At 47.5% G+C, this 23,662-nt stretch overlaps 1 protein-coding gene across 2 annotated transcripts in view; it reads left to right on the top strand.

The window, feature by feature from the left end:
- Positions 1-23,662, top strand: part of HUNK (hormonally up-regulated Neu-associated kinase) — a 133,732-nt gene that overhangs the window by 37,110 nt on the left and 72,960 nt on the right. For both annotated transcript variants that reach the window (XR_011248476.1, XM_069549413.1), the window contains exon 2: positions 9,822-10,114. Coding sequence is in view for 1 of the 2 variants with exons in the window: in XM_069549413.1 (XP_069405514.1) it covers positions 9,822-10,114 (293 nt within the window). In the remaining variant the exon portion in view is untranslated. The remainder of the gene's footprint in view (positions 1-9,821; positions 10,115-23,662) is intronic.

Below are 23,662 nucleotides of genomic sequence, written 5' to 3'. Positions count from 1 at the left end.
AAGAACCCGCCTGCCAGTGCAGGAGATGTCAGAGACATGGGTTCAATCCTTGGGTTGGGAAGATCCCCTGGAGGAGAGCATGGCAACCTACTCTACCAGTATTCTTGCCTGGAGAATCCCATGGACAGAGGAGCCTGGTGGTCTACGGCCCACAGGGTCTCAAAGAGGCAACTTGGCACACACACACTCACACCCTGTCCTTCTGGAGTAGCTATTCTGGAAAAGATGCAGATGGCTCAGACAAGGTGAGGAGGAGGGAGGGGTGCCTGGCAGGGGCACAGCCCAGACACTGGGAGGGAGGGACTTAGGGGGCACAAAGGGGAAGCAGGAGGCTCCTTCTGCGATGGACACCAGGTGCCCAGATGGCACACTTCACTGCTGGTCATGGCTGTCCTTCCAGCTCTCCTTCCCCTTGGTGACTTCTCCCAGCCAGGCTCTCAGGAAGGGAGAGAGTGCTTCCTTCAGCAGGCCGGCTGGGCGCCTCCAGTGGAGCAGGGGACCGCAGTCCGCCCCGCGTAGGCTGGCAGTGATCCTGAACGTCTCTCTGTGCTCTCTCTCACCCTGAGAGGGCCCACCACGGCTGCTGTTTGTTCTGCGTCATCAGATCTCTGTTCTAGTGTGAGCATCTCGTGTCCTCTGTCTGCCTTCTGTCCAGGAACCCACGAGGCTCGCGCATTAACTGGGGAGGCATGGAGCGTCCATCTGTCCATCCTTTCTCCCTTTCGCTCTCTCACTCCCTTCTCCTCTCCTTACCTTGCACAAGCCTTGGCTGTGTCAGTGGCCTCGTACACGTTGCCTGAGCCTCTTCTGCGTTCCTGACACTGCCAGGCATGGGGCGCAGAAGAGTGAGCTCTGTTTGAAGTGATGGTGGGGATTGGGCTCTAGAAGAAAGTGAAGTTACTCAGTTGTGTCTGACTCTTTATGACTCCGTGGACTGTAGCCCTCCAGGCTCCTCCGTCCAGGGGATTCTCCAGGCAAGAGTCCTGGAGTGGGTTGCCATTTCCTTCTCCAGGGGATCTTCCTGACCCAGGGATTGAACTCATGTCTCCTGCATTGCAGGCCGACTCTTTACCATTTGAGCTATTCTACAAAAAGGAGAAGGTTTGAAAAGTGGTGAGAAGGGTTCAGCAGGACCAGTCCCCAAATCAGAGAGCACTTTGTGCCATGAAGGAGGAAAGCCGTAATGGAACCAATGGAAAACCAGAATGGAGTAAGGGGGTTGTGGATTGCTGTCACGGAGGGTAGTGGGTGGAGGCCGTGGTGCAGCTCTAATTAGGCTGGTTAGGGAAGTCTCTGACCTGAGACTTTTGGAGAGGGGGTAAGAGTGGGAAGGAGTGTTTCTGCATCACAGTCACACATGAGCTGAAACCACGTGCACAGGTGGCTTCACATTTTGTAATTTCCGTGGTCAAAGAGAAGGCTTTGGTCAGCCTGTGTTGAAGCTGAGAAGGTGGAGGGGAGGTGTTGCTCAAGTGGCCAACTTACCCGTGGCAGGCATAGAGATGAGCCACTGCAGCAGCCAGTTGGGACCTTTTTCTTTTATTTCTTCCCCTCCTGTCCTCGCCCTGGATGAGCCAAGCGCAGTGCTGGAAGGCCAGATAGCTGCCTTCCTGGAAATGAAAGTGGAGGGCGTCCCCCACCGTTAAGAGTGTCTGTGAATGGTTGACAGCTGGGGAATTGCAGGGTGGCTCGAGCCACTCTGGGCCGGAGAAAAAAAACTGAAATCTGAGGTCAGAGAGAGGAGTTGGGAGTTGCTCTGACCGAAAGCCCTGTGTGGGAGGGAATTCCAGGCAGGGGTGGGAGACCTCCAGATGGGATGGTGGTGCAGCCAGCTGCCCAGGGGGGTGGGGGAGGAGAGGGCGTGCGGAGACTTTAAGAGGTGGAGGCCCTGGTGAATAATTACGTGTGGGACTAGGGGTGTGATGGACGGAGGAGGATGCGTGCTTGGGCTTCAAGGGCACCTGTGGATGGAACTGCTTCAGAGGGAGTAGGAGGAAGTGATGGGTTTGGGGAGCCAGTGTGTGTCTCAGTCACTCAGTTGTGTTTGACTCTTTGCAACCCCATGGACTGTACCCTGCTGGGCTCCTCTGTCCTTTGGATTTTCCAGGCAAGAATACTGGAGTGGGTTGCCATTTCCTCCTCCAGGGGCTCTTCCCAATCCAGGGATTGAACCCAGAGTATCCTGTATTTGCAGGCTTTACCTCTGTGCCACCTGGGAAGTTCTTGGGGAGCCAGAGGACCATTTACATGGAGATGTCCTGGGCAGTGCTTTATGACAACCGGGAGGATGGGGTGGGGAGGGAGATGGGAGGGGGGTTCAGGATCGGGGAGAGGGGAATGGGGACACACATGTCTACCTATGGCCGGTTCATGTTGATGTATGGCAAAAAGCAGCAAAATATTGTAAAGTAATTATCCTCCAATTTAAAATGAATAACTTAAAAAAAAAAGTTTGGGAAAGAGGTGTAAGCAGGATGTAGGTGGTGGGACTGGCCATTAAATGGATGCTTGTAGGCATCCCGGAAGTGGGGGAGGTGGACGGTACATTGCTAATGTGAGGAGGGAGGCGGCCTGCGGCAGCATCTTGGGAAGATCGGGCTGGGAGGAAAAGCAGGAGGCTAGGAGGGAGAGTGGCCTCACAGACTGGGTGGTCAGGACGCCCTGGGGACCCTGGTGAGGACCTCAGGGAGTGGCAGGGTTGGGAGCCAGGTAGGGCGTCTTCCTGGCCTCTGGTTCTACACACTCTTCCTACACAAAACACACAGACCCTAACAGTGGACACTTCCAGGGCTTCCAGGAATGTTCCCAGGGCTCACCACCCCATAAGGTAGGCACTATGATCACCCCTCCATTTTTTGCAACAGTGAGGAAGCTGAAGCTTAGCACAGTCCAAGGCACCAGGTGGGAGGGGCCAGCTTTGAAGTCCAGGTGCCCAGCCTGGGAACCTGAGTGTCTGGCTGCTGTGGTCTGCCACCCTCTGAGCTGCCAGCGTGTGGAAAAAAAGCAGGAAAGGAACTCTCAGACCCTACCTCAGCCCTTGGAGGATGGACACTCGCCCTCGGTTCTTACGTACAGTCGCGCTCTTCTGCAGGGTAAGGGCATCTCGTAGGATTGTGTGATGCTCGGTGGTCCATGAGTCTGCTCGGGTGGCCACAGAAGATCACAGACCAGGTGCATTAAGTGACAGACATTTATCTTCCCACATTTATGGAGGCTGGGAATCCCAGATCAAGGTGCCGGTAGGGTTGCTTTCTCAGGAGGCTTCTCTCCTTGGTTTGTAGGTGGCTGACTTCTTGCTGTGGCCTCTTATGGCCTTTCCTCCATGCAAGTGTGGAGAGAGAGAGAGGTCTCTGGCATCTCTTCCTTTTCTTATATGGACACCAATCCAATTAGATCAGGTCCCCACCCTCAGCTGAAGCTCCAGTAGTTTGGCCACCTGATGTGGAGAGCTGACTCGTTGGAAAAGATTCTGATGCTGGGAAAGATTGAGGGAAGGAGGAGAAGGGGGCAATAGAGGATGAGATGGTTGGATGGTACCATGACTCTATGGGACGCGAGTTTGAGCAAACCGTGGGAGACAGTGAAGGACAGGCAAGCCTGGTGTGCTGTAATCCATGGGGTCACAAAGAGCCGAACGTAACTTACTGACTGAACAGCAACAGTAACCCCACCCTTCTGGGCCCGTTTAACGTTTTTACTGCATACAGCTCTCTCCAGAGTTAGCGGTTAGGGCTTCAACTGTGAATTTGGGGGTGTGGTGTGGGGGGGAGATGATTCAGCCTGTGACAGATGGTCATCTTAAATCACTATTAAAAATCTGAGTTATGGCCACAAGTAGGCCTGAAGATCCATGTCTCTTTCAGAGCGTATGCTTGGTGTGTATAACAGTGTCAACTATATTTTAGGTGCCTTAATAAGAATTTGCTAAAGAAGAAAAGATTCACTCAAGTTTAACATAGTGTATTTATTAAGAAACCAACATATTCTGGAAAGAAAGCTGTCCTTGGCTCATTTTTATGTAAAAAGAAAATTCATTCGGATCGGAGCCTCCTATTCTCCATGCGTTCTGATTATTTAAAACATCACGAATAAAAGTACTTTGATGAAGGGAAGGCTGAACGTACAGAAGCACATTGTACATTGTGAAATGGCTGAAGCATATATGCATGTTTCTGTGATATTAAAGAGTAGTGTCTTTGATCAGTGTTTTCCTTCTCTCCATCATATGAGGATCCATTTTACATCTGCCTTTTCATTTTGGAGATTGGATGCGTGACCCATCCTTGATGTATTTCAGAGGAATGAATTTTAAAGGCAGGGAAGGGTGATCCAAGATGAAGGGATGAATTATTTTAAATCCGGTTAAGTCTGATCCTATGTAGGCAATCTCAATGAAGTCAATATTTAAAGGAGATGAGAGAGTAGACTAATATTAAACCACCGCCTTGGGATTTAAAAGCAGCTCTGTTCCAGAGAGTTCGAAACACTCAGATGTGATTCAAGCTGCTGCTGCTGCTGCTGCTTTTTTTTTTTTTTTTTTTAATATGCTAAGGTGACAGGTCAAGGCGATGCTTTTTTTTTTTTTTTTTTGGCTGAACTAAGTTTTGAATGCTCTTCACCCTCTACAGGTGGCCTCAGTGAAAGCAAAGCGATAATGATTATAGGAACATCTTTTTAAGGAGCTCTTATTAAGTCCCAGACATTTTACTGAGTGGTTTGTGAGCATCATCTTTACACACCCATGGGTCTGTGGAAGTGTGTGCCGAGACTAGGGCCACACGCTTTGTGCGTCCCTCATTCTAAGTAAAATTCGACATTGGAATTTTTCTCCTAAGACGTCACAGGGGTCATTAGGCATGAATGCCTTTCTGCAGCTGGCCCCTCTCCGGAGGAATTAGGATACGCTGTTTCTCCTCCTCCTTCCCCGCGTGGGAGGGAGCCGGGCTTCCCTTCCCCATAGACCAGCCTCTTCCTTTGCTTTCCGAGGATCTCCTTTCTTGCCATCACCCCTTCTTCCCTGTATCTTCTGTTTCTCTACACCATAGCTGCCACCGCCTCATCTTGGATCTATTCTTTTTTTTTTTTTTGCCTTGGTATATTTCCTTTTCTTTTGTGTGAGCTTAGCTATTTAAAAGTTTGCTGATTTTATACACTGAGAGGTATTTATTTATTTATTTTCTTGCAGGAGCCTGGGAGTGGTGATGGGGTGGGTGTTGCCATACTGTGAGAAGTGTGGTGTTTTGTTAATGAGAAGCTGATGAATGATCAGTTTCACCTGTGGTTCACTGGTGCTGTGTTCATCTCTCTAGTAATTTCTCAGACTTTGCTACTTACTTGGAAATGTGGGGGCAATCTTTGAAAGCTGTAAAATTTCAGGAGGCTATGCAACTTGAAGCCATCAAAAAGTTGGAAACTTTGTTTTATTGACCTTTCACAGCAAAACTTCTTTCCCCATATGCTCAGGATGAAACTCACAAACTCCCCTGACAGCACCTCCCACCCCCCTGCCCCACACCCCAATCACAAACTCAAAGACCATGTTGGGAGTTCTAGTCTGGTCCATCAACTTGGGTCCTCAGTCCGTCTGTGCAGATTTAATTTTACTCTTTAAAACTCTCTTGACTGAAGCAGCTTATCTTTTCAGCTAGAGACCCAGCATCACACTGGGCTTCCCCTGGGTAGAATTAGTGCCTGTAAATCTCTGATTGCTGTCAAACTAAATTAGATGCCTCCCTTTGCTGATCATTGATCACTGCCAATTCCTTAATTTCCCATTCATCCCCCCCCCATTTCAGTTGTTACAGATGAAGTTGATTAAATGGTTTTGTGTAATCAAGAAGAACGTCATTCCATCTTCAGTATTATCAATACAGAGTTTACAAGTTTAGCGATGCTTCCAAGTAAAGGTGTTTAAAAATAGAGAGGGGCCTTTATAGGATAGCTTCTATAGGTGGGTCTGCGTAAAGGTTCAGGGTTTTCACAAAGGGACTTTCAGAATCAGTAGAACTTGGGAACCAAGATGTCAGATGCTGGTGGGGTGGACCCTGGTGTGTTAGTTTCCTGTTGCTGCTGTAATGCATGGGTTTCCCAGGTGGCTCTAGTAGACATGGGTTCGATCCCAGGGTCGGGAAGATCCCCTGGAGGAGGGCATGGCAACCCACTCCAGTATTCTGGCCTGGAGAATCCCATGGACAGAGGCGCCTGGTGGACACAAAGAGTCGGACATGACTGAAGCAACTTAGCACGCACACACATGCTGTAATGCATTACCGCAAACTTGGTAACTTAAAACAACAGAAGTTTATTCTCTCACAGCTGTGGAGGCCAGAAGTCCAGAGTCAATTTCACTGGACCAAAGTCAAGGTGTCAACAAGGCTGTGCTTCCTCCGATGGCTCTAGGTGGATCTGTCCTTAGCCTATCCCAGCGCCTGGTGGCTGTATTATTCCATCCCTGCCATCTCTGCCCGCTTCACCACTTTGGACTTCTCTGTGTATTTGTGTGAAATCTCCCACTGCCTCTATTTTATGGGGACACTTGTGGTGACCTTTAGCACCACCCAGATAATCTAGGCTAATCTCATTTCAGCATCCTTCACTTTTTCCAAATAAAGTCACGTTCACACTGTCTAGGCGTGGGGGCTTAATGTCTTTGGGTGGCCATTATATAACTTACTCCAGGCAATGAAAGAGCTAAATAAATTATCCTCCTAATAATTGTGTGCTCTGTTAAGAAAGGCAGATCGTATTACTGCCGGGCTTTCAGACTGTTGTTTATTCACAGTACTTTTAAGAATTTCACTGCCAAAGGGTGTAATTTTTAAAACGTTGCAACATAGAGTTGAGCAGACAGAATCTAATTGTGCTTTTCAGCACTCCTCTTTCTGCCCCCACAAGATGATGGATGTATATTTGTGTGTATATATATGTGCCTGTGTTATGCATATATACATATATTTTGTCACAAATGAGTACAGTTTTTAAAGCTTTTGGTTTTGTATATACTGAACTGGTTGACCAAACTACAGCCCACTTCTGTGGGCAGATAGCATCGGCCTCGCGTCGCCCTGGGACGTAGCAGGTTCTGATTTATCTGGTCCAGTGGCTGATTGTCCCCCTTGGTCATATCTGTGGCTTAAGGGCCTGATAATCTCCTTTAAAATGGGCGAAGGCGGTCAAAAGGCACAAACTTCTGGTTGTAAGATAAGTCCGAAGGATGTAACAGGCAGCATGGTGACTGTAGTTAGCAAGGAAAGGGAAAGGAAGTGTTAGCTGCTCAGTCGTGTCCGACTCTTGTGACCCCATGGACTATAGCCCACCAGCCTTCTCAGTTCATGGGATTCTCCAGGCAAGAAAACTGGAGTGGGCTGCCATTTCCTCCTCCAGTAGTTAGCAATACCATATTGTATGTTTGGAAAGTTGCTAATATTGAAGATCATAAAAATTCTCACACACACACAAGTTTATAACTATAGTGATGGATGTTAACCTGATTTATTACGGTAAACACTTCCCAATAGAGACATACACCAAATCCTTATGTTGCATACCTAAAACTAATACAGTGTTATATGTCAATTACATCTCAAGTTTTTTTTTTAGAAAAGACTGTTCTAGAAGAAATGATAAACTGTTTACAGCTAGATTAAGCTGTTTTCAGCTAGTTTTGCTTCAGTGATTAAGAAAAAGGTTCACTGATTTGCTTGGTTAGTAACCTGCTGGTCACTCATCGTTTATAAAGCACTGTAGTGTGTCAAAGTGGGGAGTGGTCCCTGTGTGTTAAGGGGAGGGATTGGTGCTTTAAATGGTATCACAAGCGGTAGGCATGATGGGAGCATATGATAGGAGTGTTATAGAGACTTTCTGGAAGGAAGGTGGGACGGGAGTTAGTGTCTGAGGATTTGAAGGTGTAAAGAGGGTGTAGGGTAGCTGAACGTGTGGTCAGGGGGAGTGAGGAGACCTGCTCTGGGGAGCTGGGAGTCTGGGGTGAACAGTGTCGGGGTTGATGGAGAAGAAGCTTCAGTGCTGGGCTGAGGCTGTGGACCTTGCCCCATGGGCAGCAGGGAGCCCCCAAAGAGCTTCAGGCAAGAAATCAGAGTTCTAGACCTACTGATATCAAGGCAGGGCACAGTACGAATTCGAGTATCAAGGAAAAGAGGGAGGACATTGATGTCACAGTCCAGAGCAGCGTGGCCAGACTTTTATTTTTATCACAAACTTGTCAAGAAAATAACATTTGAAACTGACACAACAGTGTGAAGCAATTATCCTCCCATTAAAAAATTACAATTTGAGTGGTGGTTGCCAGGACCTGGGAGGACTTAGGATAGAGGATTAGTGTTAAAAAAAAAGAAAAGAAAAGAATGTTTGAGCCCCTTTGTACAAACATGTATCTGCCTGCCTGTTGTTGTTCAGTCGCTCAGTCATGTCCAACTCTTTGGACCCCATGGTCTGCAGCACGCCAGGCTTCCCTGTCCTTCACCATCTCCTGGAGTTCACCCAACTTCATGTCCGTTGAATTGGTGATGCCATCCAACCATCTCATCCTCGGCTCCCTCTTCTCCTGTCTTCACTCTTTTCCCAGCATCAGTCTATCTATCATCTATTAATCATTTACTAATTAATCTATATCACACTTCTATACACTGAATGCGTTATGAAGCAGTTACAAAATATAATTACACAAAAAAGAAATAAATAGAAATGGAAGGTCCAGTGTTTCTGTCCTGCAGCCCAGTGGCTTGACAGCCTCATAGAAGAATGCCCCTTGGGTTGCTAGAGTCTCACACAGACTCAGGGCATCTGAACGCTGGGAGGCAAGGTCCCAAATAAATGCAGCCTGGCATGGGAACAGAGAGGAAGGAAAAGTGAGAGAGGCAGTTAGCACAAGCAGATGGTGAGGTGTCACTGGCTGGTTGCCTTAGAAAGGAGAGAAGATGCAAGTAAGAAAATAAGAGGGCAAAACAGTGGCGTGTTTTAAGGCTGGGTAAGTGAATTGGTGATAGCCAACGAAGGAATGGTAGGAAGGTGGAGACTTGGGCAGAAGTCTTCTCTCCCCCTTCATCCCTCCATCCTTATTCCATTCTCCTTTCCCTCCCTTCCTCCTTCCTTCCTTCCCTTTCTACAAAGCTGGAGGGTCTATACATGTGACGCGTTGATTGCAGGGGAAGTGACCCAGGAGGGGCGTCCAGGCGGCAGAGGAGATGTGGCTTTGGAGCAGTGACAGGTTGGGCCTGACTTGGGGCCAAGAGTCCCTGCATCGTGATTCAGAGGGAAAGAGGTGACCACTGGAAGCCAGGGGCAGCCGGACCTGAGGGCCCGGTGTGGAACAGAGAAGGGTAGGGAGGAAGGGCAGGGTTACCAAATCCCTGGGCATTGCACCCCTCAGCTCCCTAAACACGTCCCAGAACCGAAGATGGAGGCAGATTTGGCTGTTTCAGAAACGAAAGCCTGGGGGCACCCAACCTGGAGCAATTACGAGCTCTGAGTGGGGTGGGGGTGGGGGTGGGGAGGGGCCTTGGCTGGAGGTGACCTTGGTGTTTTCTCCGCAGGATAAAACACCAGGTTTGACACTGACTCTTCACTGAGCCTTCCAGACTTCTTCGAGGTGGCCTGAGTGAATGTCATTCTCTTCCTTCGTGGTTGATTCTTCTGACCTTTGCTGATGTAACATTTTTCTTTTCTCCCTGGATGCTATTTCAGATCAGGTTTTGCTCCTGGTGCGGAGAAGAGGCGATGTGTCTTCCTAGGATTTTGTGGCTAGTCAAGGGGGTAAACTTCACCTGCAGTGTCTGGTAACAGCTGCGTCCCTGGTGTCTCCTTAGGTGGCCATCAAGGTCATCGACAAGAAGCGAGCCAAGAAAGACACCTACGTCACCAAAAACCTTCGGCGAGAGGGGCAGATCCAGCAGATGATCCGCCATCCCAACATCACCCAGCTCCTCGATATCTTAGAGACAGAGAACAGCTACTACCTGGTCATGGAGCTGTGCCCCGGGGGCAACCTGATGCACAAAATCTACGAGAAGAAGCGGCTGGAGGAGGCGGAAGCCCGTAGATACATCCGGCAGCTCATCTCTGCGGTGGAGCACCTGCACCGGGTCGGGGTGGTCCACAGGTAAGGGCTGCGCCGAGATGCTGGCCACCACCTCTGGGCCAGACGCGCCGTGCCGTGCTACAGTGCAAGGCAAACAAGGCTGAATCCATCCTGGCTCTGTCCTTTAAATAGTTATGTGACCCTAGCCTGGTTACTTAACCACTCTGAACCTCAGTCTCTTCTTCTGTAAAATGGGAATAATCATGATACTCATCTCATAGTTGGTATTAAGGGAAATGAGTTATTATATGGAAAGAACTTGGAACTACGTTTGGTATGTAATAGGGGCATTTTAAGTGTTGGCTGCTCTTGTTATTATTATTTCCAAAACAATAAAAACTCCTGCTCAGGTGCCCGAAAGAAGCATCAGTGTTAAGATGGCATGAGACTGTTTTTTAGCAATGCTTGATGGTGCTTTCACTGTATTTGCTTTACATGTGGTAGTTGCTCAATAGCTGTTTTATTCAATGGAATTGAATCACTACATGAATCGTGAACTTGCCTTTGAAAGTGAGGCTTATTCCCCATAAGCCAAACTAAACTTGCAAATAATTATGAAAAGCAGACTTATTTTTGGAATAGCTTTTTCCCTCCTGAGGAGGAGCTTTGCAAGCAAACTGAATGGAGACAGAACTCTTGGCAGTGTTGCTGTTGGTGGTGGGGGCCGACTTTTAGTGCTAGACTAAAATAAGGTCAATGCTGCTGCTAAGTCGCCTCAGTTGTGTCCGACTCTGTGAGACCCCATAGACGGCAGCCCACCAGGCTCCCCCGTCCCTGCGATTCTCCAGGCAAGAACACTGGAATGGGTTGCCATTTCCTTCCCCAATGCATGAAAGTGAAAAGTGAAAGGGAAGTCACTCAGTTGTCTCCGACTCTTAGCGACCCCATGGACTGCAGCCTATCAGGCTCCTCTGTCCATGGGATTTTCCAGGCAAGAGTACTGGAGTGGGGTGCCATTGCCTTCTCCTAATAAGGTCAATAGAATATAGTAAAATTTAAAAAAATGAAAGTGTCCTCTTTTCCTCCCGAAAAAGTGTTGACTTCATCAGTAAATGCATACTTCTTCCTTCATGGAGTTATAATTCATAATTACTCTGGGTTGTTGAGAAAAATTAGGGCTCATGTTTAATTGATTCTCATTTAAAAAATCAAGATCAAGGAATTATACAGATATGCACACACATATGTTTAAAAATTTTGTATTGAAATACAGCTCACATCCCATTAGTTCTCATTTTAAAGGGTGCAATTCAGTCATTTTCAGTATATTCAGAGTTGTGCAACTCTACTCACTGCCTTAATCCTAGACTATTTCCATCACCCCGAAAAGAAGCTGGGGCCCACTGGCAGTCACTCTGCGTTCCCTCCCCTCCCGCCAGGCCCTGGTGTAACCACTAGTCTTCTTTCTGTCTCTGTGGATCTGCCTATTCTGGACCTTGCATATAAATAGAAACAAGACATGGTCTTTTATGAGTGGCTTCCTTCAGTTAACTTTACCAATGGGCCCCGTGTGCCTGAATCCGGACACGGTAGGGAGGTCTCGGTGGAGGGGGAAGGGAGACACTGAGGGGAAGTCCCAATCTGGATTGGGACTCACTGGGACTTACTGTGGGAAAGTCTCTGGTACGGGTCGGGGGGCGGGGACACTGGGGGGAGGCCCCAGGCTGGGGGTAGGGGGACATAGAGGGGGCAGGAGATCAGGACTTGGGGGGAACTGGGGGGAGGGGGAGGTCCCGGGCTAGGGGAGGGGGGCACTGGGGGGAGGTCCCGGGCTTTGGTGGGACCTGGCGGGAGGGGGGAGGTCCCGGGCTTGAGCGGAACTGGGGGGTTGGGGGGATCCCGGGCTTGGAGGGAACTAGGGGGAGGGGGGAGGTCCCAGGCTGGGGGAGGGGGCACTGTGGGGAGGTGCCAGCCTTGGCCAGGCCCCATTCAGGCAGATCATTTCCTCACTAAGGTAAGAAAATCTCTCCATGTACGTATTTTCAGTCAGACACACTGTCAGCAAATCACGATTCATCAGAGCTCTTTTGAGTTTCGATCAGCAAGGAAGGGAACATTCAGAAACTGTAAGTGAATAACCCTGTTTTTGGCTGTTAACAACCCCCTTGTGTAACCTGCGGTGTCAGAGCTCTGCCGCGATGGGGGACATGATGATCGGAGGATGCCTGGTTTGGTGATGAAGACGACAAAGGCAGAAACCTCGCGAATGAATCAGCTTGGGTTACCCACTCCGCTGGTCGTGGAGGAAAACAGAACTGGGGGTGGAGCTTTCCGAGGGACTCAGGCTGTTATTACTCGGGTTTCGTGCTGTCAAAAATCAGATGCGCCCTGGCTCGGAGCTTCGGGGACAACAAAGGGAAAGCCAGCGAAGGCTGTGCACTGCTTGCTGGTCCCTCCCGCAGGAAATTCTCAGCAACCCTTTTAAAGTAATTTTAACAAAATCCAATCCCTCTCAGTGCAATTACTGTCAGAACGTCAAAGGAATGCATTTAATAATGTTTTGATAGCAACGAGGGTGCGCTTTTTCTCTCTCTGATCTCCGGCATTCCGCTTCGTTCCCTATCTCTTCGGAAATATATTCATCAGCCAGTAGTGGCAAAGGCTCAGATCTTTTGAAGTTAGGGAAGGTTGGAAATACAGGTGTCGTTTTGGAGGAGTTCTTCATTTTCTCCTCTAGAAATCCCGTTAATGAGTGTCAGCGCACGTGGGCACAGGTGATTAGGTGGTGGAGACATCACAGGAAACTGTTTCCAATATATTCCTGGGTGGCTATATCTGGAATGTCTTGAATTTTCAAAGGTTTTGAATGTCTCATTTCTAGCAGCCATAATCTGGTAATACACTGTAGCCTTTTTTAATGGTGGAGAATTGTCTCCTTTATGCTGCAGAGGTGGAATGAATTCATAAATGATTTCAAGGTTGGGCTTCCCTGGTGGCTCAGATGGTAAAGAATCTGGCTGTAATGTAGGAGACCTGGGTTTGATCCCTGGGTTCAGAAGATCCCCTGGAGAAGGTAATGGCAACCCATTTCAGAATTCTTGCCTGGAGAACCCCATGGACAGAGAGGACAGAGAGGTGGGTTACAGTCCATGGAGTCAAAAAGAGTCAACACAACTGAGGGACTAACATACACACATATTTCGAGGTTAGAGTTTTCAAATGAGGAAGAGAGTTTAGATAGCATTTCAGAGACTTCCTGGTGTCCCTAGCGGGAAGATTTCTGAGCAAACAGATTGGATCATCCAAAAGGATTTAGGATGAATTTTGGTGGCTACATTATGTGATTTAAAGGGCTTTAGGTGATGTGTGTTAGAGGCTGCTTTAAAAAGCATAGTTCCTGATGAGTCTGATACTGTATCGTCATATCATCATCAGCTTAATGCCTGGCAGAGCCCTCATTTCCTGTGAAATTAAATCTAAATAGTTAATTATCGATCCAGAGCTATTTAAATATCTTTTAAAGGAAGTGGATCTTTAGAAATCATGTTACTATTACAAGTAGAAGGGAAAAAAGGAAACCAAACGTCTGTAAAGCAGATTTCCTTAGCTGGCAGAGGACTTCATTTAAAACTGAACCTGGGCTTCCCTGGTGGCTTGGTAGTAAAGAATCTGCCTGCCAGTGCAGGAAACATCGGTTTGAGCCCTGATCTGGGAAGATCCCACATGCTGCACAGCAACTAAGCCCTCGAAATGCAACTATTGAGCCTGTGCTCTAAAGCCCGTGAGCCACAACTACTGGGTCCATGGTGTAATTACTGAAGCCCAGGTACCCTAGAGGCTGTGCTCCCCAACAGGAGAAGCCCCTTCAGTGAGAAGTCCGTGCATCACAACTAGAGAGTCGTCTCCTCTCGCCACAACCAGAGAAAAGCTCTCACAATAACAAAGGCCCAGCACAGCCAAAAATAAATTAAGTTATTAAAAAAAAAAAAAGACCTGCCATATACCTTTTGTGTCATCTGCTGCAACAGTGTGGTGGTTCACTTATGCAAAATTAGAATGTGGACCTCACATCTTCATTACACCCTCTGAGGACTGCCTGAGATAACTTTGGGTTTAAATTCCAACAAGGGTTTCTTTTTTCCCATTTTTCTTTTTCTCAACTGGGCTCACACCAACATCTGATGATTTTTCTATCATACAAAAAGCATCGACCTTACCTTCCATCATCAGGAATGCCGATTCTGCCGAGAGGCTCATTTGAGATTCAACTGTTCGTTCAAAATAACAAAGTCCAATCAAGCCGTACAGACAAAACATAGCCGGGTAACACAATACCGCCATCCCTAAGCAGGAAGAGACAAGCAGGACTGGGAGTGAGAGAGATGCGTGATCAAAGGGACCAGGCGCCCGTGTGTCAACACGTCTGCTCCCAGAGCCGTGACCCCAGTCACTCATCAGCGCTGGGAAGGGGCCTTCTGCACTCCGAGGAATGCCGGGCAAGAGAGGGGACCCTTCTTTGTTCTCGTGAGCCTGACAAGAAGCAGATCCCACCAGTGCTGATGGGGTTTTACGAAGTTCTTTTACCTTTTTGGTTTCCTTTGGAGAGGGGAGAGAGGGGAAGGCGGATGAGAAAGGGGTGACTTCTGCTTAACTTGGGGGGAGGGGGCTGTTGGAGATCCCAGGGTCTGAGCACGTATTTGGAGACACTGGTTATATAGATCAAAGTTTCTTTTGTTTAATGGGGACTGAGAAAACATGATAAGAAATGTGGGATTTCACAAAGCTCCAGCCTGACCAGTTGGGGTGCGCTGGGGTCAGTGTGTGGATTCTAAGCCAGACTGCCTGTATCTATGTTCCGGGTCTACCACTTAAAAGCTGCACTGGGCAAATCTCTCAGGCTTTTGTGCCTCACTTTCTAGAACTACACAATAGGGGTAAGGGATTATCCACTTCATGTGCTTGTTGTGAGGATTAAATGACTCAATTCCTGTGAAGTGCTTAGCTCGAGACCCTCAGGAAGTACTGAGGATATGTATACTGTAACTACCACTGAGTCCACCTCATTCGTTTTATCTGTGGAGGCCGAGTTCTGTGCGTTCAAGGCCCCAGAGCTGTTCTCTGCTTGTGTTTGTTGCTTGGTAGTGTCCGACTCTTTGCGACCCCATGGACTTATACAGTCCATGGAATTCTCCAGGCGAAAATACTGGAGTGGGTAGCCATTCCCATCTCCAGGGGATCTTCCCAACCCAGGAACTGAACCCAGGTCTCCTGCATTGCAGGCTGACTCTTTATCAGGTGAGCCACCAGGCTCTTGAAATCTTTGGCTGAATTGTCTTCATCCTTCAGGTCCCAGCTCAGAAGCTCACCTCCTCCAGGAGTCCCTTGTCTGGTCATAGACTCCCCAGCACCTTCTATTTTGTTTTCCAAATGCTTTTCACAAGATTGTTGTTCAGTCGCTCTCTTTGAGAGTCGGACACAACTAACTCCTTCACTAATGCCAGGAGCTTGCTCAAACTCAAGTCCTTTGAGTTGGTGATGCCATCAAAACCATCTCATCCTCTGCCACCCACTTCTCTTCCTGCCCTCACTCTTTCCCAGTGAGTCGGCTCTCGAATCAGGTGGCCAGAGTATTGAAGGAGCTTCAGCTTCAGCTTCACAAAATAACTGGCTTGTTTCCTCTCTACCTTTTGCACAGACCACCATCTAACCCAGCACCCAACCCAGTTCAGACACAGTAAGACTCTGTTGGATGAGTGAAAGGAAATTGAATGAATGCAGTTAGTGTCAGAGTTAGCACTGGGATGGAAGCTTTCTGGTCACCAATTCATGTTCTTTCTGGAATATTCCATATTCTCTGTAGAATTTTAAGGGAGTTTCTTCACTGACTTCATACCACTTTATTTAGTTTTCAGGTCACATTTTGTCAGGTGGCATCTTTTTAGCGAATGAATAGCTCTTCCATTTTATGAGCAGAATTTGTTTCTGGAGCATTGTAGGAATTCAATAAAGGTTTCATTTTGAATAAATAAATCAGGTACATGCTTAACACATTACTCTTGCATTTAACCAAATTGCTCATCTTATAAATAAGTCAAAGATTAAAAAATCATCTGGTTTTTAAAAAATTATTTATTTTTAATTGAAGGGTAATTGCTTTATAATATTGTGTTGGTTTCCACCATACAACAACATGAATCAGCCATAGGTATACATGTGTCCCCTCCCTCTTGAACCGCCTTCCCACTTCCCATATTTAGTTTTAATACAGTGCTTTTGATGATAAAACCTAACTAAAAAATATACAAAAAAAAAAAACAAACAAAAAAACTTGTTCACTGCAAAATGCCTGTTGCCTTGGGGAGTTATGTGCTTTTCTTGAATGCTTTATTCTTAGCTCATTACCAAAATCCATCTTGTGGCCATCTCTGCAGGCACAACTTTCTCCCCCAGACCTAGTCCTCTCTGAGTCTGGTCCAGGCTCCCCATCTCCTGTCTTGGGCCCCTTCAATCTGACCTTTCATTTGCCTCCCAAGGTGGGAAAGATTAAGGGCAGGAGGAGAAGGGGGGTGGGTACAGAGGATGAGATGGTTGGAGGGCATCGCCAACTCGATGGACATGAGTTTGAGCAAACTCCGGAAGACAGGAAAGGACAGGGAGGCCTGGCATGCTGCGGTCCATGGGGTCGAAAAGAGTCAGATGGGACTGAGCGACTGAACAACAACTGTTTGCTTGTCACCGAGGGGATCGCTTATCTGAAATCTGTTTCCAAGTCTCCCCTTCCCTGTGTCTTAGAACCTTTAGCTTCATCGTCTCCCCTGGCCACATCAGCGTCTCACCTCGTATCTGTCGGTGCTTGTGCAGCTGGAAGAGGCCCGTTTTTGTCATCTCTGCCTGTCAATCGGGCCTGCCAGGTGGCCCCTCTTAGGATACCATTTTCCAAAGAATCAGGAGCTCGGAGTGACTCTTCCAGGGCGGCTCAGCAGGTCCATTTGCAAGCCCTGGCCTCTGGAGCCTGTCTGCCCTACTCTCAGGCTGCCGTCCTGGCCCAGGTTCGCCCCCCTCCTCCACACTAGGCCTTTGCCAGCTCTCCCCCATCCCCCTCCCCTGCAGCCCTCTGACCTCCTCTCCCCTCCCTGGCAGCCTCTGCTTATGCCCCTCTGTTCCTCCCCTTTAGGAGAAGGCAATGGCACCCCACTCCAGTACTCTTGCCTGGAAAATCCCATGGATGGAGGAGCCTGGTAGGCTGCAGTCCATGGGGTCGCTAAGAGTCAGACACGACTGAGCGACTTCCCTTTCACTTTTCACTTTCAAGCATTGGAGAAGGAAATGGCAACCAACTCCAGTGTTCTTGCCTGGAGAATCCCAGGGACGGGGGAGCTTAGGGAGCTGCCGTCTATGGAGTCTTACAGAGTCGGACACGACTGAAGCGACTTAGCTAAGCAGCAGCAGTAGTTCCTCCCTTTCATCTTGGGTCTTAGCCCGGAATGGCCCCCATGGGCGAGCTCTCTAGAATTCCTGCCCCCCAGTTTAGGCCTGGGGTTTGTTAGAGGCCTGACCTTCACTGCCTCGCGAGGTGAGGCCCCATCATCCTGGTATTTGGGAAGCATGTTTGTGCATGCGCACACAGGCACACAGACACACAGACGTGTGCTTGCACACACGCGCACTCTCACGCATGAGCGTGTGTTCCCCTTGAAAGCCTGTGTGCACGCACACTCCCTTGCCCTGTCTCCCCAGCAGCTGCACCTCCCCTCCCCCAGGGCGCCCCAGGACCCCCTTTTTTGTTATGGCAACGGTCCTCCCCTCCACCCCCTGGGTCTGGGAGGGCAGAGTTCCCCATGGCCTGGCTCCAAACCTTAGAGATTACCATCTTGAAAGGGATACCTTTAAAGGAGCCTTTGGGTGGGTGGGTGTGTGGAGGGGGAGGGATGCCTGCTAGCCTGTGGGCGAAGCTTTAATTGTTAGTCAGGCCTGTTGGAGCTTGTGCTTTTGAAATAACCCAGAACAAAGGACTGGTGATTAGGGCTCTCCCCTTGGGCCTTCCTCTCAATCTCTAGAAAAATGCCTACCCACCCCCCCATTCCCCAACCTCAAACAGTGTAGAGAACCGGACCCAGTGCTGGGTCGGCGGGGCAAGGGTTGGGGAGTTGTGGGATGGATGCCATGAGGAGCCCCACCGGGCATTTCTCCTGGGACTGCCCAGTCATCAGAGAAGGGCCGAGAAGCCTCTGGGTTGTGCTCTCTTGGGCGGGCAAAGGGCCTCCACTGACTGCTTTCCTTCGCTCCCAGGACACAGTGTTCCCACCCCAGCCCCGCAGCACTGTCCTGATAGCCGGTTCCGCCACACATGCCCTGTCCCGTTTCTTACTTGTCCTGAGTCCTCTTGGAAGCCCTATTGGTCAAGGCAAAACCAGTTCCTATCCATTCAGGGACCACTTTCTTCCCTTCCCCGGGGTTTTCAGTAACTCATTCATACCACCTGCAGTCAGCTGACCGCAGAGAGAAACTTGTTCCACTGCGGGTCGAGAGGAAGAGCCCTCCACGTCTGCCTCTTCTCCGCAAGGTGGTTGATCCCATCAAGGGCTGTTAAATGTGAAACTGAGCATCGCCTTATGTCAGGTGCAAACTGATCAGCTGTCAGAACCTTCTCTCCCATCTCACAGACCTGACACCGAACACAGACAAATATTTTGCTCTCAGGATGGAGCTAAAAACCATGCTTTTCACATGCACCATGGGGAGGTTTTCTGGTTTACAGAGGCCTGCCAGTGTGTGTGTGTGTGTATATATATATATATATATATATGAATCTGCCTGCAATGTGGAAAACCCCAGTTTGATCCTTGGGCTGGGAAGATCCTCTGGAGAAGGGAATGGCAACCCACTCCAATGTTCTTGCCTGGAGAATTCCATGGACAGAGGAGCCTGGTGGGCTACAGTCCATGGGGTTGCAAAGAGTCAGACATGACTGACTGGCTGACACACACACACGGTACATTGTAATATACTAACACTAAAACTTTTTGAATAAATTCATCCTTTTGATTTTTAATTTTTTTTTTTGGCTGTACCACATGGCTTATAGGATCTTAGTACACCAATCAGGGATTGAACCCTAGCCTCCTGTTGTCGAAGTGCAGAGTTCTAACCACTGTACCATCAGGAAATCCCCTTGTCCTTCTTTTATTATTCAAGAAGTTATCCTTCAATTTTTGGCCTCATGAGATCATTCATGGTCTTTAGAGTCATTGTTGAGTAGCTGGGCAGAGGGTCTGAGTGGCCCGCTGTGCTGAATGGACTCATAATTAACTTCAGGTGGTAAGGATGCTTCACAGGAAACATCCTCATACCATTCCTAGTACTGATCTTATAGGAAGGGGAAAATATCCAAGTGTTACTTAAAAAGTTAATAGACTTAATTTTTTAAAGGAGTTTTAGGTTTACAGAAAAATCATGCAGAACTAGAGTTCCCACTTCCCTTCCATGTGTTTTCCCTATTATTGCTATCTTGTGATAGTATAGGACATTGGCTACAATCGCTGAATCAGTATTGACACATTATTGATAACCAATGTACACAGTTTACATTCGGGTTCTTCAGGGCACATAGTCCATTAGGATGTTCTTTGTGTTGTACACTGTATGAATTTCGCAGATACGTGGTGCCATCTGGCCACCACTGTAGTGTGCAGAATAGTTTGCTGTTGTTTATTTGTTAAGTCATGTCTGGCTCTTTGTGACTCTGTGCTCTGTAGCCTACCAGACTCCTCTGTCCTTGGGATTATCCAGCAAGAATACTGGAGTGGGTTGCCATTTCCTTCTCTAAGGGATCTTCCTGACCTAGGGATCAAACTTGAGTCTCCCGCATTCGCAGGCAGGGAAGTCCATACGGGATAAATTTGCCGCCCTAAAATAATGTGTTCTACCTGTGCGTTCTAGCCCTCCTTCCGCAACCTTAGGCAACTGGTGATCTTCTCCTTGTCTGTAGTTTTCTCTTGAGAAATGGAATATTTCCTGCCATATCACTAAGCAAAGGATATCACGGTCATCAGTAATTGCAGCCACCATAAATGGTGAGCTGGTGAGCCCTGAGGGAACCCAGGAAGGAAAGAATACCTGTAATCTAGTAGCCATCAGACCATAGCCACTCCCCGCAGTGAGCCCTGAGGACCCTCAAGAAGTGAAAATACAGGATCCTGGCCCCTGAGAGCAGAAGTGCACATCAAAGAATGAGTTCAGTGAGGCCAGACTCTTGCTTCTTACCATACGCTGCAAGGTGCTAAATTCCTTAACTTGGGACAGCTGGTTTTCTTTAATTTATAATAATCTTTCGACCAGCTGGTTTTCTTTAATTTATAATACTCTTTTGACGTTCAGACTACCTGCCTTTGTTGCAAAACTTCTACATAACCTAGCTCTCCTCCTTACCTCCTTGGAGCAGTTCCTTCAGGGTTATTTGAGATATTTCCTCCTGGGCTTGAAGTCCTAAAAATTCCTGCCGATTAAAACATAACTGTCAACTTTTAAGTTGTGAACATTTTTAAAATCTACAGTCTTTCAGAAGGTCATAGAGTTGGAATCATAGTTTATTCAGACAACCTTCTTTTACTTAGAAACATGCATTTAACGTTCCAAGTTCAGTCACTGGGTTGGGAGGATCCTCTAGAGAAGGAAATGGCTACCCACTCCTGTATTCTTTCTTGCCTGGAGAATCCCATGGACAGAGGAGCCTGGTGGGCTACAGACCATGAGGTCTCAAAGAGTTGGACATGACTGAGCGTAATAATTACATTTTAATACTTTCTGGTTTTATGACATTTCTCCTATTTTAAAAGTGGGCCTTTTTTTTTTTTCTCTTCTGCATCTTCTCTTAATTTTAGCCTTTCATTTATATTGTTCTTTTAATCACTGTGGTTGGTTGTTCCTTGGTCTTTTGTGGCCCTGGATTTATCCAGCTTAGTTTTATTATTCTTGGCAATTGCATTCTTTGACCTCACCTCTTTAAGCTGTTTTTCTTCATAATATTTGTTCTGAACCAAATTTCTCCTTTAATGCCTTCGTGTGGCTTCCATGCTTCCCAGGGAAAGAGGTTTAATTTTGCTGGAAATCAACTGTGGCCCTCTTTTAGATTAAAATAGTGCTGCTGCTTTATAATCAGTTTTCACAGAATTTACAGTTTGGACTGTTGTTGGCACATTGTTTTGTGAGTCCATGCAAGTGGCTGGGAATTTCCATATATGCTTGAATATAAGGGTAAGACATAGTCTATCATTTTCAGGAAGGAAGAAGTGCCTTACAGAATGCTTGCAAAGTCTCTCATAGTATCAGGGCACAATCTCCATTATTTTCAACAGCAAAATGCTAGTTAACCTTGACCTGACTCATCGATGGCCTTGGAAACTCTAGAAGTCTGAGGGAACCAGTGGAAAGGGAGGCGACAGCATTTTGCGTGGCTTTAATAACAGCTGCTACAGGGATATGACTCACAGTGGTGAGAGTTTGTGAGTCCACTCTAAAATCAATTGACTCAGTGGATAATTTATAGAGATTTTAAATGGGCTCTTATTATTTAAATGGCTTGGGATAATATTTCCAACAAGCACGTCACATACAGATTCGAATGGACTTTATCTCAATTGAAAGGTCGTGTTACACTGGAGACTCCTGCTCTTGCCTGCCACAAGCCTGAATGAAATTGTTTCAATAAGATATGAGGGCGTGGGAACAATATTTCTAAAGTAATTATGTTAAGAAGATAGTATATGTTCTGAAATAGGATGGTGCAGCTTCATAGATAAATAGTGTCAATAGTCATTTGATCATTTCAGTGCTTTTCTAAAAGTTATATATTTGTGTTTTTCAAAAAACCTTCCGAGGGGCAGAGTCTTCCTATTGGAAAAGTGAGAAGGATCACCTTATATGGTGGTAGTTGCGGGGGGGGGGTAACCCTGCATTTGGACATAGGTGACATCTTTTAAAGACCGGTACAGTTTTTTGAATGTATGGTTTTATTTGAATCGAAGGGCATGTATACAGTTCTTCCCATTGGTGAATGTGTATGGATTTGTTGTTGTTGAACTGCTAAGTCGTGTCCGACTCTTCTGAGACCCCATGGACTGTAGCCCGCCAGGTTCCTCTGTCCATGGGATTCCCCAGGCAAGAATACTGGAGTGGGTTGCCGTTCCCTTCTCCAGGGAATCTTCCCGATCCAGGGGTTGAACTCGAGTCTCCTGCACTGCAGGCGGATTCTTTACCAGTGAGCCACCTGGGAAGCAGGCGTGTGCACTGGGGACTATCTATTTACCTTCCCCAGCTGCTCGGTTCAACACAGTCTCCCTTCTCATTCAGGTATTCAGCCTTAAGGCTACGAGTCATGGGTCAAGGATTCCAGTTTTGAAATCCAGTGGTGACTGTTTGGAGCTCCCCTTTTCCTGCACTCGACTCCTTAACTCTTGTCATCTTGAAGTGCTGCCCTTTTGTCATTCCTATGCCAATACTTGCCTGACTGTTCCTTCTTAGATGGCTCTGAAGGTCCTTGTTCCTGCCAGCATGTTGGCGCCTCATTTTCTGCCCTCTCCCTGGGCGTCTCATGTCCTTTGAAGGCTCAGCTTCCTCCCATACTGAGGTTGAAAATTGGGAGTCTGTAGGCTGGATCTTGCCTGTAAGGTTGGCCCATGCACTGTGGTTGTTATTGTGAATTTGTTGCCAACGTTGAAAACCTGGGATTGAATCCAGATTTCTGGCCACTCTTGGAAGACGGGATGAAGTGGCAGTGCTGGGACCAAGTTGTAAACCCCTGTCCCCAGGAGATGGGACACAGATGGGGCACTTTGGCCCCCTGGGCCTCCAGAGTTCTAGCAAGTGCTGTTCCCCTCATCTCTGCACTTCCAAGAAGTGCTATCAGTCACCATTTTTGTTTATCATGACCACAATCTTCTAGTCCTAACAACAGAGATAAGAGGACAAAAATAACTCTTTTGGCTATGTCTGTGTTCAGAAGTGTGAACATAAAAGCTGGACCAAGAATGCTGTGTTTCAAAACAATGGAAAAAAGCATTTTGTGTATATATAGAAGGGAACTATATGCTCACACATTTAATGTTCATGGTGTGTCTGAGCTGACAGGTTGCAACTTAAGGTGCTCATGATCACTGACATAGATGGCTCATACCTTCACCCACGTTTTTTTCTTCTGGAATCCCAAGTGATCTCTTTAATAATGTAGTTTCATTGGTATTTACTGGGTTATGGAATGTGCAAAGGTACTGGGGCAGAGTGGTAAGCAAGGCAGAATGTTTCATACCTTCAAGGGGCTGACAGCTTGTACAGATACCACCAACCCCTCATACTCGGCATGACCAGGAGCATGTTTCTCCCTCCCACCTCCCAAGTTATCTCAGTGTCCATGGTCAAAAGCCACTCATCGTCTGATTAGCAATCTTCATCCCATCTGCAAACTTAATTCCCTTTGGTTATGTAATGTTTACATATCTGAGGATTAGAACCCTGACATTTTTGGGGTCTATTTTTCTGTCCACCATAATAGCTACCTGCTAAATAGTTTATCATCCCTTGCCAATATGTGGATGACTCTTGGGCTTCCCTGGTGGCTCAGCTGGTAAGGAATCC

This window comes from Ovis canadensis, chromosome 1 (assembly GCF_042477335.2).
Source record: "Ovis canadensis isolate MfBH-ARS-UI-01 breed Bighorn chromosome 1, ARS-UI_OviCan_v2, whole genome shotgun sequence".
Taxonomy (NCBI): Eukaryota; Metazoa; Chordata; class Mammalia; order Artiodactyla; family Bovidae; genus Ovis; species Ovis canadensis.
Note: the sequence above shows the minus strand (reverse complement) of the source record. Positions and strands in the feature narration are given on the sequence as shown.